Source organism: Mytilus galloprovincialis, chromosome 10, assembly GCF_965363235.1.
Source record: "Mytilus galloprovincialis chromosome 10, xbMytGall1.hap1.1, whole genome shotgun sequence".
NCBI lineage: Eukaryota > Metazoa > Mollusca > Bivalvia > Mytilida > Mytilidae > Mytilus > Mytilus galloprovincialis.
The window spans coordinates 40,624,686-40,649,016 of NC_134847.1; the positions used below are offsets into that span (position 1 = coordinate 40,624,686).

Below are 24,331 nucleotides of genomic sequence, written 5' to 3' on the forward strand. Positions count from 1 at the left end.
TCTAAAATCTAAAGTTTGTAAGCACTGACTGGTAAAGATTGCTTTAATCTATCAGTGGGTAATACAATTAATAAATATTGCATTGAATAAAGCATTGGTTATAGTTCATTCAACTACAATTCTGGACAATGGGAGATAATTCTAATTTTTAAAGATTGCTTTATAATGACATCATTTATAATTTTAGAACAGATATTAAATTCTTGCTTCTGGCAAAAGTTATGTAAATTTCTTGCTAGGCGTAGCATTATTTTGTGACAGAAATATCTGAGCATATATTTATACAGTGATAAGTTTCTGAAAATGTTCATGGATAGGATGTATAGAATGTTACATTCAATGCAATATATTTTGTGTATCTAAAAGGTAGTGATAAGCCTTGGAAGATTCAGATATCAAGTCAGTAACATAGGGTTTTGATTGCATTTTATGCAATATTTACTCAAAAATATTTGAAATTTAAAGAGACTGTTTACTTGTTAGAGCTAAGGAATGACAGCTGGTCCTTGACAGTTTTATTGGCTGTAAAAAGTCAACTGGTATTAATATTTTGTTCTTAGTTTGTGCTATTACACACCTGTCCATGGCTAGGTCATGGTGTAGTGCTCATAAATATGTTTAAACCCACTACATTCAGCATGTGCCTGTTCCCAAGTCAGGATCATTGAGTGTGGTTTTATTACAAATAAGGCAATTGCTTTTTGTCATTTCACATTTTGTCAAGTTTAGGCCTTTTCTAACGGACTATACAGTATGGATAGGGACTTAAATGACAAATGTGGTCCTAATTTTTTTTTAGTTTTAATTTTTTCCCCCCTTTTTATTTATCCCTCTATTCTGTCCTACTTTTTTTTGCCAAGTTGCTCATCCTCCTTTCTTTTTTTCTTTTTTGCTTAGTTACTCACCCAGCCTTTTTCTTTTAATCAAAACTCCTACCCTGCCTTTTTTCAAACTAAATGGTAGCCCCCCCCCCCTCCCCCCCCTAAAAATCAAATGGTAGCTCCCTTAAAATAAAAGATATAAGAAGATGTGGTATATAAACTTTTTTGTAACCTTACCTGAAATACTACAACAAATACAAATCTAGCAGCCAGTATATGCCAGTATAATTGTGAAAATTCATAGGCATTCTCTGACCATGGTGGGTTTCTAAAATCTCGGTATCTGTAAATAGAAGAAAATATCAAATATTGAGGAAAAAAATCTTTTCACAATATTCATGTCTACTCATTTAAGGGCATATGATACAGTTACAGGGAAGTTAATGATTTGCCAGCGTCAAATGTTATTTTCCCCGACGTCAAACTGTGACATATTGAGAAGAGATGCATTTCTTTTACTATGACAAATATACCACAAAACATGCTGTTTTTTTTCATAAAATCCTGAAACTTCGTTAAAAATTAATAATTTTCAAAGAAATGCTATACATATTACAAGCATATTTATGTAAAGAAGATTTGCATAATATTTTTACAGAAATCTGCTTGTATCATGTGTATCTATTTGTTGAAATAAACAAAAGTTAGGTGTGTCTATCCAAAGGACAGAAATGTAAAAAAAAAAAGCACAAAATTTTGAGTAATTATCAAAAATTTCAACCAACTTATCTCTTAAAGTAGCACATGAAGGTATATTTCTTTATTATATTTTTAAATTGCATAGGTGAAAAATAGCTTGTTTGCAAATTTTTGTGAAACATAATTATGGGATTGAAACTGTATGGTATGCTCTTAATATAAAATGTATCACCAAAAATGCCAAGGCATTCAAATGTGTACTCAGAGTGTCGACTTTAGTAAGATGAGAAACAGGGGAAAACATCAACAAGATATCAATATAACAAATATGAAGCAGACAAAAATGAACAACTATTTTGGGGTAAATGCAGTCCTTAATATTCCTTGAATCATAAGCTAATACATTCTGGGTTCTTATACACTCAAAGCTTACAACAAAATGCATCAAGTGTGTAGGTAAGGTAATATCTTTGGCTAGCTTGCTTGTTGCTGAACCGTGAAGTCATTATGAGGTTAACTATACTACCCTACTTCCCGAGTAGTCTAGTCCTACAGATAGAAAAAATGGTTATATGTTGGACTAGTCTCCTCTAAAAGTAGGATAGTATACCTAACCTGATAATGATGTTAATGTATTCCTTTCCAACTTGTCATAGTATCTGGAGAAAGTGTATCATTTCGTGTGATGCTAAAATCATTTATGAAAAAAAAAGCTTTTCATTAACCAGAATTCTTTTGGAACAGTTTCAGTCTTAAATATGAGATATAATAGTTGCATAAATTAGGATATGCCTCTGCAGGTTGGTATTTTCAGAAATGCTAATTTTATTTAGCTCTATTTAATTTTTTTTTTTAGTAGTATTAACATGCCTTAGTATATGATTTGTTACTTTATAAATTTGATATCTTTTGAAATCTGAAGTTCTAATGAAGAAAAATATTGAAAAAAAAAGAATAGTCCTACACTGAAGGGTGACATGTCTATTACTGGTAAAGTTTCCCATGTTCTATTTTAAGCCTCAAGGTCATAAAAATGTCAAACAGATAATTGTTGTAAAAACACAGACCATTCTACTTCAAAGGGTGTTAATAATTGATTGGATTTAAACAATTGTCCATAGATTACATTTGGGGTTAATTTTTAAAACCAAAAAATTCTGCTAATTATCAATCATAACCAAATGTGAACTCTATTGGGCTTTGGGTGATCTGTATTAATGTTAATATTGCAGGGCATTTACATATGGTTAAAGAATTTCATACATCAATCATTTGTTTTTAATATTTTATTGGTAGTGAGTCCAATGGTGTCACACACGTCGCACTTTGTCTATGTTTGAGCACAATTTTTGTTTATATTGTTTATACTGTATTTGATATTCGTACTTGTCATATTTACATTTACTTAGGATACTACTTTTACAGGAGTCTAGTACATTTAATTTAGTTTAATTTATTAAGTAGATATTTTGAAAGTCACCATTGCTTTTGCAATGGATGACAGTCAACATTTTACAGGGAGTGGATATGAGGTAGATCCCCTTGAAGAGTACATGCATAATTTACAAGATACTCATGTTGATACCCCACATAAGAATTTTGATTCTATTAGTGTTAGGTCAGGTACTGACAGTGAAGTCAGTACGTCTGAATACGAAGCAGCCCATGATTGGCAAACCCAGCGTCATAAGAAAAGGAAGATTAATATCTCTCCTGGTTTAAAAACTTATAGTGAAAGTGTACAAAGCACTATTAAGAAAGCTCCTTCTTGAAGTTTTTCGCTGTTGTTACATGTGATGATACAGAAACAAAACTGGGTCTTAAAAACCCTATTTTAAAACAAAAACTGTTTAACAAAACAGTTGGTATAATTAAAACTTTAAATAAAACTAAAACAGGCAATTTATTTGTAGAGTGTTTTGATGTAAATCAATTTAATGAGTTAAAAAAGCTCAACAAATTAGGTGAGTGGGAAATCAGAGTTAATATTCCCAAAATTATGTCCACCTCTGTGGGGTGTATTTATAGAACCCCATCAGATATAAGTATTGATCAGGTTAAAGAAGCCCTAGAGGCATATAATGTTGTCAAGGTAGAAGAAATGTTCTTCTACGATAAAGTAAAGAAACAGAAGGTACTTTAAAACTATATTTTAATACTCCGGAACTACCGGAAAGAGCCAATCTGGGCTTTACATCATATAAGGTCAAAATTTTTGTTAAAAAACCTATACAATGTTTTAAATGCCAAGGCTACGGTCACATGCAGAACGAATGTTCTAGTAAAGAAATATGTGTCCGTTGTGGTGGTGCACATACAACACCAAATTGTGATAAACCCCCCAAATGTATTAATTGTAATGGGGAACACCCCGCCTCAAATAAAGACTGTCCCAAGAGGATTGAAAATATCAAAATTATAACAAAGGTCGCTAAAGAGAAGTGCAGTTATAAGGAAGCACGGACAGAAGTAAAGCATGAAATTAAAAAACAAGATATAGTTCATCGTCCTAAAACAAAATCTCCCCTTCCCAAAGAACACAAAGAGATAGATGATCTATTAGTATTTATAGCCTTATTACTTTTTAAAAGAAACTACCTGCTATTAAGGAAGAAAATGCCCAATTTATTTATATTACAGATTTAGTTAAAAAAGTTTTTGGGTTTGAAATACAACCACAAAATCTTACAAAAAGATTTACTGAACTTATATAAGCAAATATTTGTTTTACAGGGTAAATTGTACAGAATATCTCTTTTAATAATGTATATATTATATTTGTATTTAAACCTAATATTAGTCATGGCAGCACATTTTACAGTACTGCACTGGAATTGCCAGGGTCTAAAAGCCCATGCACCAGAGTTTTTATGGCACTTAGGGTCTGTTAAACATAGGCCTGACATTATTTGTTTACAAGAAACTTTTTGTACAAATGAGTCAGATTTTATAGATATACAAGGATATATGTTGGCTGCCTTCTCCACGAGAGGCACAAAAAGAGGAGGGACGGCTATTTATTGTAAAAATGGTATTAACTTTACTAAGGTATCGTTAACCAGTAAATTAGAGATTTCAGCTATTAACATTATTTATAATAAGAAACGTTTTATTGATTGTCAATATATACGACCCACAATCTGATACAGTTCAGACAGACTATGATATTTTAATAAACCAATTTGATACCGAATTTATTTTATGTGGAGATTTTAATGCTCACCACAATTTATGGGGTAGTGAAAGAATAGACACGAAAGGTAGAGAATTAGCAAATTCAATTTTATATAATAATATTTGTTTATTAAATGAAGGAAAAGGCACGCGCCTGAATCCTACTAACCTTAAAACTTCATGTACTGATTTAGCCTTTTGTAGTTTGAATTTAGCTCACAGGATTCAGTGGTCAGTTGACCAAAATACTACTTTTAATAGTGATCACTTTTCTATATCACTTAAAATAGATATCAAAGTTAATAATAGTGAAGAAAATAATAACTTTAAATGGAATTTTAAGAAAGCTGATTGGAAGAATTTTTCCAAAGCTTGTGATGAGAGAATTTCAGATAATTATATTTCTGATAATATTGAAAATTCTAATACTTTGTTAACTACTGAGCTTATTGATATTGCAACTCAGTTTATTCCTATTAAAAAATTTAGAAATCAAACGAAACCTTGTGTGCCATGGTGGTCTGACCAATGCACCAAAGCGATAAAGGAAAGAAATAAGGCTAGAAACAAAGCTAGACATACAGGAAAGGGGCATGACTTTATTATTTATAAGGAAAAAAAACAAAATTAGTCAAAAAGTTTTACAGGATACACAAGATATATATTGGAAAAATTATTGTAACACATTGAATGACAATTCCAATATTTCAGATTTATGGTATAATATTAAAAAAATGCTTGGTAAAATAAGCAGCAAAAAAGAGATACCAGCTCTTAGAGCATGTGGTCACTTTTTAACTAGTACTATTGATAAAGCAAACTATTTTGCTAAAAAATTTGTAGAAGTTAGCAGTTCTAACAACTATGATAATGATTTTAAAAAGCATAAATCTACTGTTGAAGAGCAGGAAATCAACACGTTTCTTAAATATTATAAAGAAAATCAAGATTGTTTTAACGAAAAATTCACTTTACAGGAATTTAAAGATGCCATTTCAGATACAAACGATAGTTCACCAGGTAAAGATAAAACCAGTTATAGCATGTTCAGACATCTGAGCGACAAAACTTTAAACCTTTTTTCCTATTTTTAAATAAAATATGGTTTTTACAGGAGATTCCTAAAGACTGGAAACATTCTGTGGTCATCCCTTGTTTAAAACAAGGAAAAGATTCAAGTGATCCGTTGTCTTATAGGCCTATAGCTTTGACCTCTAATTTTAATAAAATTATGGAAAAGATGGTAAATAACCGATTAAGATGGTTTTTAGAAAAAAATAATTTATATAATCCAAACCAAAGTGGATTTCGAAAAAATAAAAATACTTTACAGCAATGTATTAGACTTGATAATGAAATACATAAAACTTTTGCTAAGAAATATATTACTGTTGGCGTTTTCATAGATTTTCAAAAGGCTTTTGATATGCTATGGAAACACGGATTATTAAAGAAAATGGTTAATTTTGGTATTAAAGGAAATTTGCTAGCCTATGTCAATAATTATTTAACATCAAGAACACTACAAGTTAAAATAAATAATACTTTTTCAGAAACTTATTTTGTTGAAAATGGTACCCCACAAGGGAGTTGTATAAGTCCCACTTTATTTAATATTATGGTTAATGATTTATCAACATGTTTACAAGACTGTGAGATTTCACAATTTGCAGATGATGGTGCTATTTGGAAATCAGGTTCATGTATTAAGTTCTTACAGAAAAAAATCCAACTAGACTTGGATAATATTTGTAAATGGTGCTCTACATGGGGCTTTAAAATTTCTCCAAGTAAAACTGTTGCTATGATATTTACAAGAAGAAACAATATAAATATATCTTTAAAACTTGGTAATCACACATTAGAAATAGTTAAAGAAATTAAATTTTTAGGATTAATTTTTGACAGAAATTTAACTTGGCATCAACATATCCAAAGTTTACAAACAAAGTGTCTAAAAGTTATTAACTGTATGAGAGTACTTACAGGAACAAGATGGGGCGCAACAAGCAATACCCTTAGAACTATTTATATTTCCTTGATTAGATCAAAACTTGATTATGGATGTGAAATTTATAATTCAGCTTCTTTTAGTACTAAAAAATGTCTAGATAAAATTCAAAATCAGGCATTACGTATATGTACTGGTTCAATGAGATCAGCTTCCTTGAAAGCTTTGCAAGTTGAAATGGGAGATCCTCCTTTAGAAATAAGAAGACAAAGTCTAATAGCAAAAGCTTTTTTAAATATGACTAGTTTTGACAACTCACACCCGGCTAAAGCCGCGGTAAATGACACTTTCATTTTTGATTATTACTCCAAAAACCTTAAACGAAAACCCTTTTCAATAACAGCAAGAGATTTCCTAGCTCAAAATAAATTTTCTACTGAATGTATTTACAGATATTCAGAATGTCCATGTCCACCATGGCATATCGAAAAATCATTAGTTAAAACACAACTTCAGGATAAAATAAGTAAAAAGGATCTGCCACATTTAATTAAAAGTGAGGCCGAAATATTAATCGACTCAGAATATTCAAAACATTTGCAAATATTTACAGATGGATCTAAAGACCCACATGGTAATACAAGTTGTGCATATGTTGTTCCAGAACTTAAAATAAAAAAAGGTTTTAAACTACCCAACTACATTTCTATATTTATGTCAGAATTAATGGCAATATTTGTAAGTCTTTTATGGCTAGAAGATTTTAAACCTATTAAAACTGTAATTTTTGTAGATTCTTTGTCAGCTCTTCAAGCCATCAGAGCTCCTATTTTTAAAGTAAAGAATCAAATTTCATACGATATTCATTTAATTTTGACTTCACTTAAAAAGGGTGGATCAGAAATTATATTTGAATGGATACCAAGTCATGTCGGAGTAATGGGCAACGAAAGTGCAGATTTACAAGCCAAAAACGCACTTAATTTAGACAACTGCATAGATTTTATACCTCTCTTTAAAGAAGACATTAAAACTGTCTGTAAAAATTTTCTGAAAAATTCATGGCAAAAAGATTGGGAAACAAACAAAGATAGGTCATTATTTAAAATTATTGATAAAGTAAATTTTCAAATTAATATTCCAAATTTAACAAGAGAGAAAGAAATATTACTCTTCGAATTAAGAACAGGATATATTGGACTAAATAAGCACCTGCATAAAATTGGAGTAGTTACCTCAAATCTATGTATAAACTGCAACCAGATCGAAAGTGTAGAGCATTATATGTTAAATTGTAAATTATTCAATTTAGAAAGGAATATTTTATTTGAAAAACTAAAAAAGCTAAATGTTACTGATTTTTCACTTAAAAATTTACTAAAAGGTTATAATTTTGCTCCCATTTATGAATATGTGCTAAGTACGAAAAGACTACATTATGTCAAAAATACGTAGCATTTTTTTAGATTTTATTAGTTTCTATCTGAACTAAATTCAAATGCTGTATTTTGTTTTACCTTTTACATATATTTCATATAAAAATAGGGGTCTACCTATATTAGGGAGAATTCATTTTCTGCCCCAGGAAGAAAACAAAAATTATTAAATTTGTTAATGAATACTTTTAATAGTTAAAGACCTATATCATGCTATATTCACCTACATCAAAACACCAGGATAGCTACCTTCACTATTATAGAAAGAAATACACAAAAGAAACTCTTTGCCTAAGATAAGGAACAGTACTCACCAAGAGAGCGATATCTTTAAATTTTCAACTCGACCTCGATTAAGAATTCACTACTTAAGTAGCTACAGATTTAATTTTCAATACATTCATTTTCATATTTAAGCTGCTAAATTTATTACACTTTTTTTAATATTCAAGTATTAATTCATGTTAAGTCATCGACACAACATATAGACAAGTAGATTAGCGGTGCCAACCAGTGGTCACCCCCTGACATGGTAGTCGTGATATACAGGGTATGAAATTATGTTAAATATTTAACCAGATTGTCGTGTATGTAGCTTGTTTAACAATGGCGTCAGCACAAGTACATCGAATGTACTTACGGGAAAAACAAGCAAGTACAATTCAAACTGGAATCCTTGAGCATCTTAGTAAATTAATATAAAAGTATAAAGTCCCGTATTTTATTATAGAAATAAGTTAATTTATTTTTCTTTATATATATATATATATATATATATACATATTTACTATAGATAATTTAGCTGATCTGTAACAATAACATCTTCATGCCTTATATATCATGTACTGTAGTACGCCGCTAGATTAAAACTGACGAAGAAAGGTAACACACGGCCAGCGAAAGATCTTTTTTTGAGAGCCCAGGTGGTCGTGTGGTCTAGCGGGACGGCTGCAGTGCAGGCGATTTGGTGTCACGATATCACAGTAGCATGGGTTCGAATCCCGGCGAGGGAAGAACCAAAAAATTGCGAAAGCAAATTTACAGATCTAACATTGTTGGGTTGATGTTTAGACGAGTTATATATATACATATATATACAATTTGGCTTTTTTGGGGGGGTATATCATGAACCAGTTTTTTGCATTTCGGGATCTAGACAGTGGCATGTCCTCTGCCTGACTGATCACCAGACAGAGAACAGGTCAATGTCTGGTTCCAGTTTGCAATTAACCTACACTACCATGGTTAGTACCTCCGTGGGATAGTGCGTATACACGATTCTCACGGGACCACTGGCTGGGGCAACTGATCAAAACTTAAGTCGTATATTTCATAAGCAAATAAGAGATACCAGCTCTTAGAGCATGTGGTCACTTTTTAACTAGTACTATTGATAAAGCAAACTATTTTGCTAAAAATTTGTAGAAGTTAGCAGTTCTAACAACTATGATAATGATTTTAAAAAGCATAAATCTACTGTTGAAGAGCAGGAAATCAACACGTTTCTTAAATATTATAAAGAAAATCAAGATTGTTTTAACGAAAAATTCACTTTACAGGAATTTAAAGATGCCATTTCAGATACAAACGATAGTTCACCAGGTAAAGATAAAACCAGTTATAGCATGTTCAGACATCTGAGCGACAAAACTTTAAACATTTTTTTCCTATTTTTAAATAAAATATGGTTTTTACAGGAGATTCCTAAAGACTGGAAACATTCTGTGGTCATCCCTTGTTTAAAACAAGGAAAAGATTCAAGTGATCCGTTGTCTTATAGGCCTATAGCTTTGACCTCTAATTTTAATAAAATTATGGAAAAGATGGTAAATAACCGATTAAGATGGTTTTTAGAAAAAAATAATTTATATAATCCAAACCAAAGTGGATTTCGAAAAAATAAAAATACTTTACAGCAATGTATTAGACTTGATAATGAAATACATAAAACTTTTGCTAAGAAATATATTACTGTTGGCGTTTTCATAGATTTTCAAAAGGCTTTTGATATGCTATGGAAACACGGATTATTAAAGAAAATGGTTAATTTTGGTATTAAAGGAAATTTGCTAGCCTATGTCAATAATTATTTAACATCAAGAACACTACAAGTTAAAATAAATAATACTTTTTCAGAAACTTATTTTGTTGAAAATGGTACCCCACAAGGGAGTTGTATAAGTCCCACTTTATTTAATATTATGGTTAATGATTTATCAACATGTTTACAAGACTGTGAGATTTCACAATTTGCAGATGATGGTGCTATTTGGAAATCAGGTTCATGTATTAAGTTCTTACAGAAAAAAATCCAACTAGACTTGGATAATATTTGTAAATGGTGCTCTACATGGGGCTTTAAAATTTCTCCAAGTAAAACTGTTGCTATGATATTTACAAGAAGAAACAATATAAATATATCTTTAAAACTTGGTAATCACACATTAGAAATAGTTAAAGAAATTAAATTTTTAGGATTAATTTTTGACAGAAATTTAACTTGGCATCAACATATCCAAAGTTTACAAACAAAGTGTCTAAAAGTTATTAACTGTATGAGAGTACTTACAGGAACAAGATGGGGCGCAACAAGCAATACCCTTAGAACTATTTATATTTCCTTGATTAGATCAAAACTTGATTATGGATGTGAAATTTATAATTCAGCTTCTTTTAGTACTAAAAAATGTCTAGATAAAATTCAAAATCAGGCATTACGTATATGTACTGGTTCAATGAGATCAGCTTCCTTGAAAGCTTTGCAAGTTGAAATGGGAGATCCTCCTTTAGAAATAAGAAGACAAAGTCTAATAGCAAAAGCTTTTTTAAATATGACTAGTTTTGACAACTCACACCCGGCTAAAGCCGCGGTAAATGACACTTTCATTTTTGATTATTACTCCAAAAACCTTAAACGAAAACCCTTTTCAATAACAGCAAGAGATTTCCTAGCTCAAAATAAATTTTCTACTGAATGTATTTACAGATATTCAGAATGTCCATGTCCACCATGGCATATCGAAAAATCATTAGTTAAAACACAACTTCAGGATAAAATAAGTAAAAAGGATCTGCCACATTTAATTAAAAGTGAGGCCGAAATATTAATCGACTCAGAATATTCAAAACATTTGCAAATATTTACAGATGGATCTAAAGACCCACATGGTAATACAAGTTGTGCATATGTTGTTCCAGAACTTAAAATAAAAAAAGGTTTTAAACTACCCAACTACATTTCTATATTTATGTCAGAATTAATGGCAATATTTGTAAGTCTTTTATGGCTAGAAGATTTTAAACCTATTAAAACTGTAATTTTTGTAGATTCTTTGTCAGCTCTTCAAGCCATCAGAGCTCCTATTTTTAAAGTAAAGAATCAAATTTCATACGATATTCATTTAATTTTGACTTCACTTAAAAAGGGTGGATCAGAAATTATATTTGAATGGATACCAAGTCATGTCGGAGTAATGGGCAACGAAAGTGCAGATTTACAAGCCAAAAACGCACTTAATTTAGACAACTGCATAGATTTTATACCTCTCTTTAAAGAAGACATTAAAACTGTCTGTAAAAATTTTCTGAAAAATTCATGGCAAAAAGATTGGGAAACAAACAAAGATAGGTCATTATTTAAAATTATTGATAAAGTAAATTTTCAAATTAATATTCCAAATTTAACAAGAGAGAAAGAAATATTACTCTTCGAATTAAGAACAGGATATATTGGACTAAATAAGCACCTGCATAAAATTGGAGTAGTTACCTCAAATCTATGTATAAACTGCAACCAGATCGAAAGTGTAGAGCATTATATGTTAAATTGTAAATTATTCAATTTAGAAAGGAATATTTTATTTGAAAAACTAAAAAAGCTAAATGTTACTGATTTTTCACTTAAAAATTTACTAAAAGGTTATAATTTTGCTCCCATTTATGAATATGTGCTAAGTACGAAAAGACTACATTATGTCAAAAATACGTAGCATTTTTTTAGATTTTATTAGTTTCTATCTGAACTAAATTCAAATGCTGTATTTTGTTTTACCTTTTACATATATTTCATATAAAAATAGGGGTCTACCTATATTAGGGAGAATTCATTTTCTGCCCCAGGAAGAAAACAAAAATTATTAAATTTGTTAATGAATACTTTTAATAGTTAAAGACCTATATCATGCTATATTCACCTACATCAAAACACCAGGATAGCTACCTTCACTATTATAGAAAGAAATACACAAAAGAAACTCTTTGCCTAAGATAAGGAACAGTACTCACCAAGAGAGCGATATCTTTAAATTTTCAACTCGACCTCGATTAAGAATTCACTACTTAAGTAGCTACAGATTTAATTTTCAATACATTCATTTTCATATTTAAGCTGCTAAATTTATTACACTTTTTTTAATATTCAAGTATTAATTCATGTTAAGTCATCGACACAACATATAGACAAGTAGATTAGCGGTGCCAACCAGTGGTCACCCCCTGACATGGTAGTCGTGATATACAGGGTATGAAATTATGTTAAATATTTAACCAGATTGTCGTGTATGTAGCTTGTTTAACAATGGCGTCAGCACAAGTACATCGAATGTACTTACGGGAAAAACAAGCAAGTACAATTCAAACTGGAATCCTTGAGCATCTTAGTAAATTAATATAAAAGTATAAAGTCCCGTATTTTATTATAGAAATAAGTTAATTTATTTTTCTTTATATATATATATATATATATATACATATTTACTATAGATAATTTAGCTGATCTGTAACAATAACATCTTCATGCCTTATATATCATGTACTGTAGTACGCCGCTAGATTAAAACTGACGAAGAAAGGTAACACACGGCCAGCGAAAGATCTTTTTTTGAGAGCCCAGGTGGTCGTGTGGTCTAGCGGGACGGCTGCAGTGCAGGCGATTTGGTGTCACGATATCACAGTAGCATGGGTTCGAATCCCGGCGAGGGAAGAACCAAAAAATTGCGAAAGCAAATTTACAGATCTAACATTGTTGGGTTGATGTTTAGACGAGTTATATATATACATATATATACAATTTGGCTTTTTTGGGGGGGTATATCATGAACCAGTTTTTTGCATTTCGGGATCTAGACAGTGGCATGTCCTCTGCCTGACTGATCACCAGACAGAGAACAGGTCAATGTCTGGTTCCAGTTTGCAATTAACCTACACTACCATGGTTAGTACCTCCGTGGGATAGTGCGTATACACGATTCTCACGGGACCACTGGCTGGGGCAACTGATCAAAACTTAAGTCGTATATTTCATAAGCAAATAAGTAACATCTGATTAAAAACAACAAATGAGCGACACACTAGGTTCTTGAAAAACTCACAACAAAAGTCATAAAAAAAAAAAACATTACCGGTAAGTAAATTCTTTTTTTTTTTTTTTTTATTTTTGTAAAACAAAACAAAAACAAAAAACATTAGGAACATATAGGGCACAATTTCCAGTAGGAAAGCCGTCCTTAAAAAGCCCACAGGAAGAAGAAGAATATTTTATGAAAAGAGCATTTACTTTTAATTAGCATTTTTTCTCACTTTCAACACTTGTGTCCAGCAGTTAACCCGTACAGGGCCCCATTACTGCTTTGCATATACGAAACTAACAAGGTGTTATTTCAGTGCCCAACTGCATATCAAAGGCAAATCATTACACATCTATTAGTTTAAATAGTTATAAACTGTGAAGTATTGTTTAAAAGTTTTTTTTAATCAAAGCATAACAATGTACATTGTACATATGGGTCATAGAAACAAATCTATTTTTAGAACAATTTATTTTGGATCCCAGGTAAAGGAAAGTCTGAATGCAAATAAACTAAAACGTAAACAAAATATGTTTATAATCTATATTTAAAGAAACAAAATAGAATAACACATATGACACTAGAGTAGACTTATAATTTTTATTAGAATAAATCAACATTCAGTATATTGTATGTGGATTACAGACGTTCATCTTTCTACAGGGATTTCCTTTACCTGATCTGTTCCATCGATGTTATTTGACTCTGTCATTTGGCATTTCGGATATAAGCATACTCCGCTTTATTGCATAATTTCGTCTGACAAATAGGCTATGCAAATAACCGGAATCTACTGTATAACAATAATCAGTAAACTGTTAGTTTAGTAAGACATCCATAATCACTAAACTAGTACACATTTTTGTTTAGGGGCCAGCTGAAGCACGCTTTTTGGTGTGGGATTTTCTTGCTGTGTTGAAGACCCATTGGTGCCCTTTCTGCTGTTTTCTGCTCTTTGGTCGAGTTTTTGTCTCTTTGACATATTCCCTGTTTCAATTCTTAATAAAATTCTTCTTTTATTGGATAAATGCACAACCGTACCTGCAAATCTGTATGTGTTCACTTCCTGCATACGTAGGCCTATGATCTCCCTCAAAATCAGATGTGTTAAAATATGACATTGTATGATTGAGGTATCCCTTCAGGCTATCATCTTTACTGTAGGAATTCAAGTATACCATTCTAGGTATATAATCTGATGTCAGAGCAATTATAAAGGCCTGGAAAATATAAATGTCATAACATTAGAGACACTTACCCTGCCTTTTACTATACCAACAATAGACCATTTTATAATATCAAATTTTGACTATGTAATTTATATTTTTCAACAGATTACTTTCTTTGTGGTTGGACATCCTGGTACTCGTTCAAGCAAGAGCAACGTAAATAAGTAAGTTCAAGATTTAAATCAGTACAGTTTGGAGAGAAAGTTTACTGTTAAATGCTTTCTATACATGACTAAATCATCAGAAAGCAGTAAACTTTCCCCACAAATTGCACTGTTCATATATTTCATTTAACTTCTTTCAGTTGCTCGTAATTAGCTGAGTACCAGTTGATGTCTTACCAGATAGTTGGTAACCTGTCGAAAAAATACAAAACCGGAGTCAAAAGTCAGTAATATGAAAATAAACTATTTAATCAGATTTTTAACAAGTTGGGCTTCAAGCTAACAGTCTGTAGGAAGACAAGTGACCTTACACAGACAAATTTCTATGTCTCAAGGGCAAACCACACTTTGCTCTTACTGCAATGCTGCATGTTTTGTGGATAAGTAACAAATGCCAATCTTATAACCTTTGCTTTGACCAAGCTGGGATAAACATTTAAAACTTTTGGTTCAAAGTTTGAGCTGGAAAATGAATTGTAAATCATTTTGGTGTTATTTGTCATTTGTTAGTGATTGTGGCAAAATGGCTTGTATGGTTAAAAGAAGTGGGGATGTCTCCAAATTGTGACATGGAAGAAAGATTTTGAACAGATATATCATGTTAAGGAGGGGTATTTTTCACAAATACCCCTCAAGAACATGCTATATCTGTTTAATTACACCGAATGTTAACCTTAAACCAGATGCTCCGCAGGGCGTAGCTTTATACGACCGCAGAGGTTGAACCCTGAACGGTTAGGGCAAGTATGGACACAACATTCAAGCTGGATTCAGCTCTAAATTTGGATTGTGATTAAATAGTTGACACAGCATAGGTTTCTGACACAGAATGAATGTGTTCTAATGAACTTAAAATTTTTGTTTCTCTTAGAGCAATTCACTATGCTGTTGAATATTAATCCTCTCAAAAAAATGTTTGAAGAAATTTTCTTTTTTATTTATGAAATTTCAAATGAGAAAAATTGAACCCAATTTTTTTAATCACATCCCCCTTTCCCTTATTCCAAAACTAATCTCAATTAAAATTTCTAATGGAGTTTGCAACAATAACTACTCATTTAAATACATCATAAAATATTAAGATGTAAAAAAACTGCTTGTTATCACTGAATGGTAAAGATTATTTTAATTTATCAGTTGGTAGTAAAAAGTGAATATACATTGTATATTGTATATAACAAAGATTTAAGTTGATTCTGGACAAAGAAAGATAACTCCAATTAAAAAAAAATCTTGCTATTGCACAATATTTTGCAATTAGATATTTCTTGCTTACTATTCTGGACAAAGAAAGATAACTCTAATTAATTTTTTTTTTGATATTTCACAATATTGTGCAATTAGATATTTCTTGCCATTGTGCAATTGAAAAGACTTGCTATTGCACAATACTTAATATAATAATTTTAGATCCTGATTTGGACCAACTTGAAAACTGGGCCCATAATAAAAAATCTAAGTACATTTTTGAATTCAGCATATCAAAGAACTTCAAGATTTCAATTTTTGTTAAAATCAGACTAAGTTTAATTTTGGACCCTTTGGACTTTAGTGTAGACCAATTTGAAAACAGGACCAAAAATGAAGAATCTACATACACAGTTAGATTTGGTATATCAAAGAACCCCATTTATTCAATTTTTGATGAAATCAAACAAAGTTTAATTTTGGACCCCGATTTGGACCAACTTGAAAACTGGGCCAATAATCAAGAATCTAAGTACATTTTTAGATTCAGCATATCAAAGAACCTAACTGATTCATTTTTTGTCAAAATCAAACTAAGTTTAATTTTGGACCCTTTGGACCTTAATGTAGACCAATTTGAAAACGGGACCAAAAGTTAAGAATCTACATACACAGTCATGACAGTTAGATTCAGCATATCAAAGAACCCCAATTATTCAATTTTGATGAAATCAAACAAAAGTTTAATTTTGGACCCTTTGGGCCCCTTATTATGTTGGGACCAAAACTCCCAAAATCAAACCCAACCTTTCTTTTATGGTCATAAACCTTGTGTTTAAATTTCATAGATTTCTATTTACTTATACTAACGTTATGGTGCGAAAACCAAGAAAAATGCTTATTTGGGTCCCTTTTTGGCCCCTAATTCCTAAACTGTTGGGACCTAAACTCCCAAAATCAATACCAACCTTCCTTTTGTAGTCATTAACATTGTGTTTAAATTTCATTGATTTCTATTTACTTAAACTAATGTTATTGTGCGAAAACCAAGAATAATGCTTATTTGGGCCCTTTTTTGGCCCCTAATTCCTAAACTGTTGAGACCAAAACTCCCAAAATCAATCCCAACCGTTCTTTTGTGGTCATAAACCTTGTGTCAAAATTTCATAGATTTCTATTAACTTAAACTAAAGTTATAGTGCGAAAACCAAGAAAATGCTTATTTGGGCCCTTTTTGGCCCCTAATTCCTAAAATGTTGGGACCAAAACTCCCAAAATCAATACCAACCTTCCTTTTGTGGTCATAAACCTTGTGTTAAAATTTCATAGATTTCCATTCACTTTTACTAAAGTTAGAGTGCGAAAACTAAAAGTATTCGGACGCCGGACGACGACGACGACGACGACGACGACGACGACGACGACGACGCCGACGCCAACGTGATAGCAATATACGACGAAAATTTTTTCAAAATTTGCGGTCGTATAAAAACTCATTGATGATCCTGATGTTACAAGCGTCCAGTGAGATAGAGTATTTTTTTGCAAATACCACAACAGAGACGGTAAAAAAGGCATATCCTTTTTTCAAATACCACAGCAGCGTTAAAAAATGAACGATATTAATTTAAAACAGTAAATTGGTGAAAAAATACACTGGCTATCAACCAATCAAAACCCAGAATTCTTACATAAGGTGTAATTATACAAAAAAAATAATTTTTCTTTCCATTGTTTCCCATAACAATTATAGATAATATGCCTTTAACTTAAATGATTGCTTTGAACCAATTGTATGGTATCAAGGGTTTATCATAATTAAATTATACAGAAATAAGAAATTTAGAGATAATATTACAATTACAGTGGAAAATGAGTAAATGCTTGACACTGAATGCCATTGTTACTCCTCATTTATATATATTATTGTAAGGACATAAGAAAGTTATGCCCCTTTTTTATAGAACTTACATTAGAGATTATAGCTATTCTTGAGATTCCATACAAAACACTGTACCAGATGCCTGAAATTAAAAATCACAGCACTGTAAGCGATATAGGCAGTTAATCAAAAACCAAGACAAAAGTATTGATGCTTGAAATTAAAAAAAATAAATATTTTAAAATTAAAAAAATATTTATGGACACTCTATATCAAAGTCTGACAAACAAAGCACATTGGGTAAAGACAAAATTAACAGACAAAATTGAATCTTAAAAACATTACGCAGAAAATGATCAATCAAGTATGTTTGAGGCTGCAAATTAAAGCAAAAAATTTTACATGCACATTAATGTTTTACAATCGATTATTCCTTGTTTCAATCTTAATTTAAAGTCAAACAATATATATATTAACAGCCATCTTATGTGCAGGGCTCACGCTACCAGGCGACTTGGGCGAAGAAGTCGCCTTCCTGACCGTCACTTCGCTTTCCCCGACCCCCAAAAGCGAAATCAAGTCGCCTTGTTCTTGACGATACTCGCTTTCAGTCGCTTCCGTCATCGGACATTTTCAATTTTTACCAAGTTGATGAAACATCAATTTTTTATTGATAATTAAAGAAATTCAGACATAAACGATTCATTATCTTTAGAAAAGAGGTTGAAGCATTGTCTTCGCAGTGTGTAGCAGGTTATTTGATAAAAATACAACTTTTTATCACTTCATGCATTTTTGGAAGTTCCGGTGGTTGTTACTCAAAAACGTACATAAACCTAAATTTCGGCGGCAAAATAAGTTTGTTACTTCATTTAACCGTGATAAAAGTTGCCTCCAGTAAATGTTTAATCCATTTATTGCATTAAAAACGTCATGTTCCTTTTCAAATAACTTGTCAAACATCGTTTATTTTTGTAAATTTTCTTGCATTCGTCCGCCATTGACCGATTTCTAAACTACGGATCTGAACCGGACCAGCTATGACCGAAATCCGTACTTTTACAATAATTACTATGGACGCACGGACGGAACAGCTGACAGAAGAATATTGATCCCAAAGGGAAAAATTACGCATTCCACACACATTAAGAGACTTTTGGTTACATCTAATTAATTGGTGTATATAATTCCCTATATTTTTTATGGATTGTTTCAAACTATTGATTAAAGTTGCTTAACTCTGAGACTATTATACTAATTTCAATATATTATGGCCCAGCTTAATAACTTTTATATTTTTTTATGAGAAACACTGAATTTCATACACAAGATAATTTTTAATTAAATTGTAATATAAATGATATATTATAATTTCTTTACATTTTTTAAAATATTTTTTTTTTAGTGCTAGATATTTAGTTGGAATAAGTTTCTCACAAGAACCTTAGTAAAACTTAAACAACTTTTAATTTCAAATGTTACTTTAATTGTATTTTTTTTACTCAGATATGAATTGAACAATATAAAAAGAACATTATTTACATATGGCCCTTTATACTATTGTAAAATCCAAACATTGTAGCGCACCGCGCGAATGAGCACTTCTCTTTCAAATCTCACCACTTCTCCCTATCAGTTTCAAAAAGAGAAGTCACTTCTCCCTATAATTCTGAAGTAGTGTGAGCCCTGTATGTGTAAAGTTATTTTTTAATTTCATGAAAACTGTTTTCAAATTTAGCAATGTTGAACTTATATGATACTCAGAAAGGAATATAAATCCTTTGTTGAGTACGCAATAGGTAAAGCTGTCATTTTCATATATCTAGAAAAGCTATGAATAAACAGACTTTGAAGCGTGACACACTGGTAAACAGAATTCAGCTTATTGTTAAAGGCTGTACAGTGACCTACAGTTGTTAATTTCTGTGTCATTTGGTCTCTTGTGAATGGTTGTCTCATTTGCAATCATACCACATCTTCTTTTATTTATAAACAGCCTTTCAAAAAATAAAGTTATATTTATTTCAATAATTAACTTTTGTCCTCATATATTGTGTGAAGTCATAGTCCTCAAAATGATGTTTGGGCTAATCACAATGTCCAAAACAGTGAATTACCCATAATGCAACACTATTTCTGAATTGTTCTAATTTCTGATCCATACCTATATCAGGACTTCTATCAGCCAGTGGTCTTCTCAGATGTGTGATCATTTTGGATGAGTCCATCCTGATCTCTATAATGTTGTTTATGAGAGAAAAGAGAGGTCCCAGTGGGAAAGCTGCCACAAAAATTGTCAAAAAGCCGAACTGTAGCACTATAAAAAAAATACATCAATATATTTCAATCCACAAAGTAGCAAAAGCTAATTTACAAAATAATAATGAAATAGAATGATAAAAATGTTTGAAATACAACAGATATATAATTTTCATCAAGTTTTCAATGTTTAGCCACTACAGTTTACTTTCTTTGAAAATGAAAAATTATTCAAGTTATTTTTAAACATCAATACAGAGTTCAAAAATACATTTTCACAGTAAAATCAAATATAAAAAAAAATATTGCCAAAATTTCTGATCTAATGCAATTAATTATGATTATCATAAAAAAACAAAATAAAAACAAGCAGCCTGTGCAATGAAACCTATATCATGAAGGCTCCAGCTAATACATTTTTGTAATTTTTCTCATAGAAAGCTCTAAATACTAACCCATTTCTAAATACTCATAAAACAAAGAGGTTGTCTGAGCAGCCTCTAACTTGTAATCTTTCTCATAGGAGGCTCTAGAAGCTTTTTCTGCCTTTGTCTCCTTGGAAAGACATCTTTTTATCATCTTTATTAGTTTTCTGTAGAATAAACGAACATGAAAAATAAATAATAAGAGTTACTTTATGTATAAAAGCCAGATTTCACAAAATAATATAGAAAAATAGCTGAGTCAAGAGTTTTGGCATAGGAACCCTGAAAATCACTTCTCAAATAAAAATTTGCAAGTTTGGAGACCAATTAACAGGGACTGATCCTGTGTTGCTGCATGTCATATTGGAGCCTTAAACTGATCAGTCCCTTCCATTAAAGCTAAGAATACTTTGACCTAATTTTCAATTTATGATGAGTATTGTAAAATCTCAAAATAAAAGTAACTGGAAATTGCTGTAAGATGGATGTAGAAATTGCTTACTCGCTTCAAACCACCATGACCAAGTGTCATCCCAAGAATAAAATCAATCCCTTCAATAGGAGACATGAAAAGTTTGACCAAAATTTTCTTTGTAAAATGAGTGCATTATTAGCAAACAAGAAGTGAATTTACTGTGGATGTTCAGTTAACTCTGGTAATGAAAGTCTTTAGAGAGATGGTTTTAATATTACTCACGGCAGAACAAGTTCTGTGAAGTTATTAACAAATAACTGTTTTCCTGTCATGATAATAGCAAGCTGTATACACAATTCTATCAAGCACCCTCCTGCAGCACACTACAAACAAAAACAAAAAATAACAAGAGGCTCTCAAGAGCCTGAATCGCTCACCTTAATTTTTTTGGTTAAATCTCTCATCAATGATTATTTTGGCTTTTTAATTTATTTAAATGTTCTTTGAATCGTCCTATTTTCTTCAAAAGCAAAAAAAAAATCATTTTCTCCTATGTTCTATTTTAGCCATAGGAGCTATGTTTCTGACATGCAAGGAAATGAAATATAAAATTTATACTAGATACTCTGAAACTCATTTAGCCTAAGTTTGGCTGAAATTGATACAGCAGTTTCAAAGGAGAAGATTTTTTAAAGTAAGTCAACATGATGAACAAATTGTGAAAAAGTCTTTAAAGGGCAATAACTCCTTAAGGGATCAATTGACAATTTTGGTCAAATTGACTTATTTGTAGATCTTACTTTGCTTAACATTTTTGCTGTACAGTTTACAGTTTATCTGTATCTATAATAATATTCAAGATAATAACCAAAAACTGCAAAATTTCTTTAAAATCATCAATTCAGGGGCATTAAACCTGAAAAACCAGTTACTCAATTCCGCTGAAAATTTCAGGACAGGTAGACCTTGACCTAATAAATACTTTAACTTCTTGTCTTATTTGCTCTAAATGCTGGAGTTTTTGAGATATAAGCCAAAAACTGCATTTTACCCTGTGTTCTATTTTTAGCCATGACGGCCATGTTTTTTGACGAAATAAAAAATAAAGCACAAACTTTATTTTATACACCCTACTGATCATTCAGTTGAAGTTTGGTTGAATTTGGTTTCGTAGTTTTAGAGGAGAAGATTTTTTAAAGTTAGCAAATATGATGATTAAATTGTGAAAAATTGTCATTAAAGGACAATAACCCCTTAAGGGGTCAATTGACAATTTTGGTCATATTAACTTATTTGTAGATCTTACTTTGCTGATCATTTTTGCTGTTTACAGTTTATCTTTATCTATAATAATATTCAAGATAATGACCAAAAACTGCAAAATTTCCTTAAAATTACCAATTAAGTGGCAGCAACCCAACAATGGTTTGTTTGATTCATCTGAAAATTTCAGGGCTGATAGATCTTGACCTAATGAACATTTTTACCCCATGTCAGATTTGCTCTAAATGCTTTCGTTTTTGAGATATAAGCCAAAAACTGCATTTGACCCCTATGTTCTATTTTAAGTAACGGCGGCCATGTTTTTTGACGGATCAAAAATCGAAGCACACACTTTGTGCAGGATAATCTAAGGAACAATCATGCTAAGTTTCATTCAAATCCATTCAGTAGTTTCAGAGGAGAAGATGTTTGAAAAATTGTTAACAACGACGACGACGACGACGTCGACGACGACGACGACGGACGCCAAGTGATGAGAAAAGCTCACATGGCCTTTTAGGCCAGGTGAGCTAAAAATGCATTAAAACTTAAATTCTATGTAAACAATGTATGTTCAACACAAACTAAAATAAAAAGCACATCATTTAACAAGTTAGGGCACTGTATACTCATTCATTTTCGTGCGTTGAAGAAAACTTGTGTTTTTTGGTGGATATTTGATTTCATGGTTTTTGCCAATCACATCAAACAAAGCCTAAAGAAATTTGTTATTATTTGAATGTTTGAATTTGTGGTTCATCAGTTTCCACGAAACCCATGAAAATTGGTATCCAGCAAACAATAATGAATCAAAAGTAAAATAATTTTCATGGAAGGCTTACCAGCAAAAGTAATCTTTAAATACAAAATAGAATGTCCCTTGGAGGTATAAAATGTAAAATGGGTCAATATAATTGGGTTATGATGACCTGGAAAGCCTCCATTTTACTTTCTGCTTCTTCACACTTTTTCTAGATTCAGATCCTTAGGGTTGCAATTATTATCAATGAATAAAGTAAAACAGTTCTTTCTTAGGGGGTAGGGACACATGATCTGTTTTTTTCAATACGATTGAAAGAAGAGGTTCTTCTACGATAAATTTGGCACATGACAAACCTACTTCTATAAGTTTGTTGTTAATAGATATGAAAATACAGTCAAATCTGTATAAATCGGCCAGCTAGGGACTATGGAAGAGGGCCTGTTTGGACAGTGAGCCTGTTTATTCAGCTTTTCCGTTTTGACTGGAAGAAAATCACTTGTGACGTCTGATATATTGCATGGAAAAGTTCTGTTTAATTGTAAACTGATCAATTAAAATACAAAACGCAACAAAGTAAAAACGTATGATCGTTGTTTTGAATCTTCATATTCAGTGGTTATAAAAATTTAAGAAACTGGTTGTTTCTCAAATTAAAAAAAAATGAAATTTCATCGTGTTTTACATATCCTCCCATATCAAATAGACCTCGATAGCATAAGTCTCCGACTTGTCAATTGAACTTTCACTTCGTTTTTCATTGTTTTCATTTGCATCATAATACTCGTGTTGTTAAGATTGTGAGACAAGAGTTTTTATTTACTTCCATGATCGTTAATTTGAAACATTGGTATGACCGATTAAAAAGCAAGAATATTATCAAACAAAATTTCATCACTATTGAAACATGGTCGTACAGTGCACAATATCCATTGATTGTTGTCATCTGGGTGTTCTTCATTATCAGGGTCATTGGTTTAGGGGTACACAACAGGGAACTCAGGATTTCGAAAATACGATGTAAATATCAAACTCTAAGATTTATCCAAGTTTTAATGTACTAAGTTCAATCCGAAATATATTCTGCGTGTCTTTTCGTTTAATTTACACGTGTATAATGTTTTAATAAATAAAACAGCACACTACTGTACGATTGTAACTTCACAGATTAACACCTAGCTAATTGTTTACCTTGAAAAGCCATATTGTATAAACAAATTTGTTTTGATTGCATATCGATCATTAGAAATTAATTATACAAACCGATTTTGACAGGTTGGGTCCGGTTTACAAAGGGTATTTTAACAAAGACTTCAAAGG

The 24,331-nt window shown here is 31.3% G+C and overlaps 1 protein-coding gene across 9 annotated transcripts in view; it reads right to left on the reverse strand.

Moving 5' to 3' along the window:
* The window catches only part of LOC143047565 (anoctamin-2-like), a 74,853-nt gene that overhangs the window by 7,801 nt on the left and 42,721 nt on the right, over positions 1–24,331 (reverse strand). For all 9 annotated transcript variants that reach the window (XM_076220653.1, XM_076220652.1, XM_076220649.1 and 6 more), the window contains 6 exons: positions 21,271–21,371; positions 20,604–20,740; positions 20,054–20,206; positions 17,979–18,031; positions 14,468–14,646; positions 1,059–1,164 (listed from right to left, as the gene is read on the reverse strand). In XM_076220653.1, coding sequence (XP_076076768.1) covers positions 1,059–1,164; positions 14,468–14,646; positions 17,979–18,031; positions 20,054–20,206; positions 20,604–20,740; positions 21,271–21,371 — 729 coding nt within the window. The remainder of the gene's footprint in view (positions 1–1,058; positions 1,165–14,467; positions 14,647–17,978; positions 18,032–20,053; positions 20,207–20,603; positions 20,741–21,270; positions 21,372–24,331) is intronic.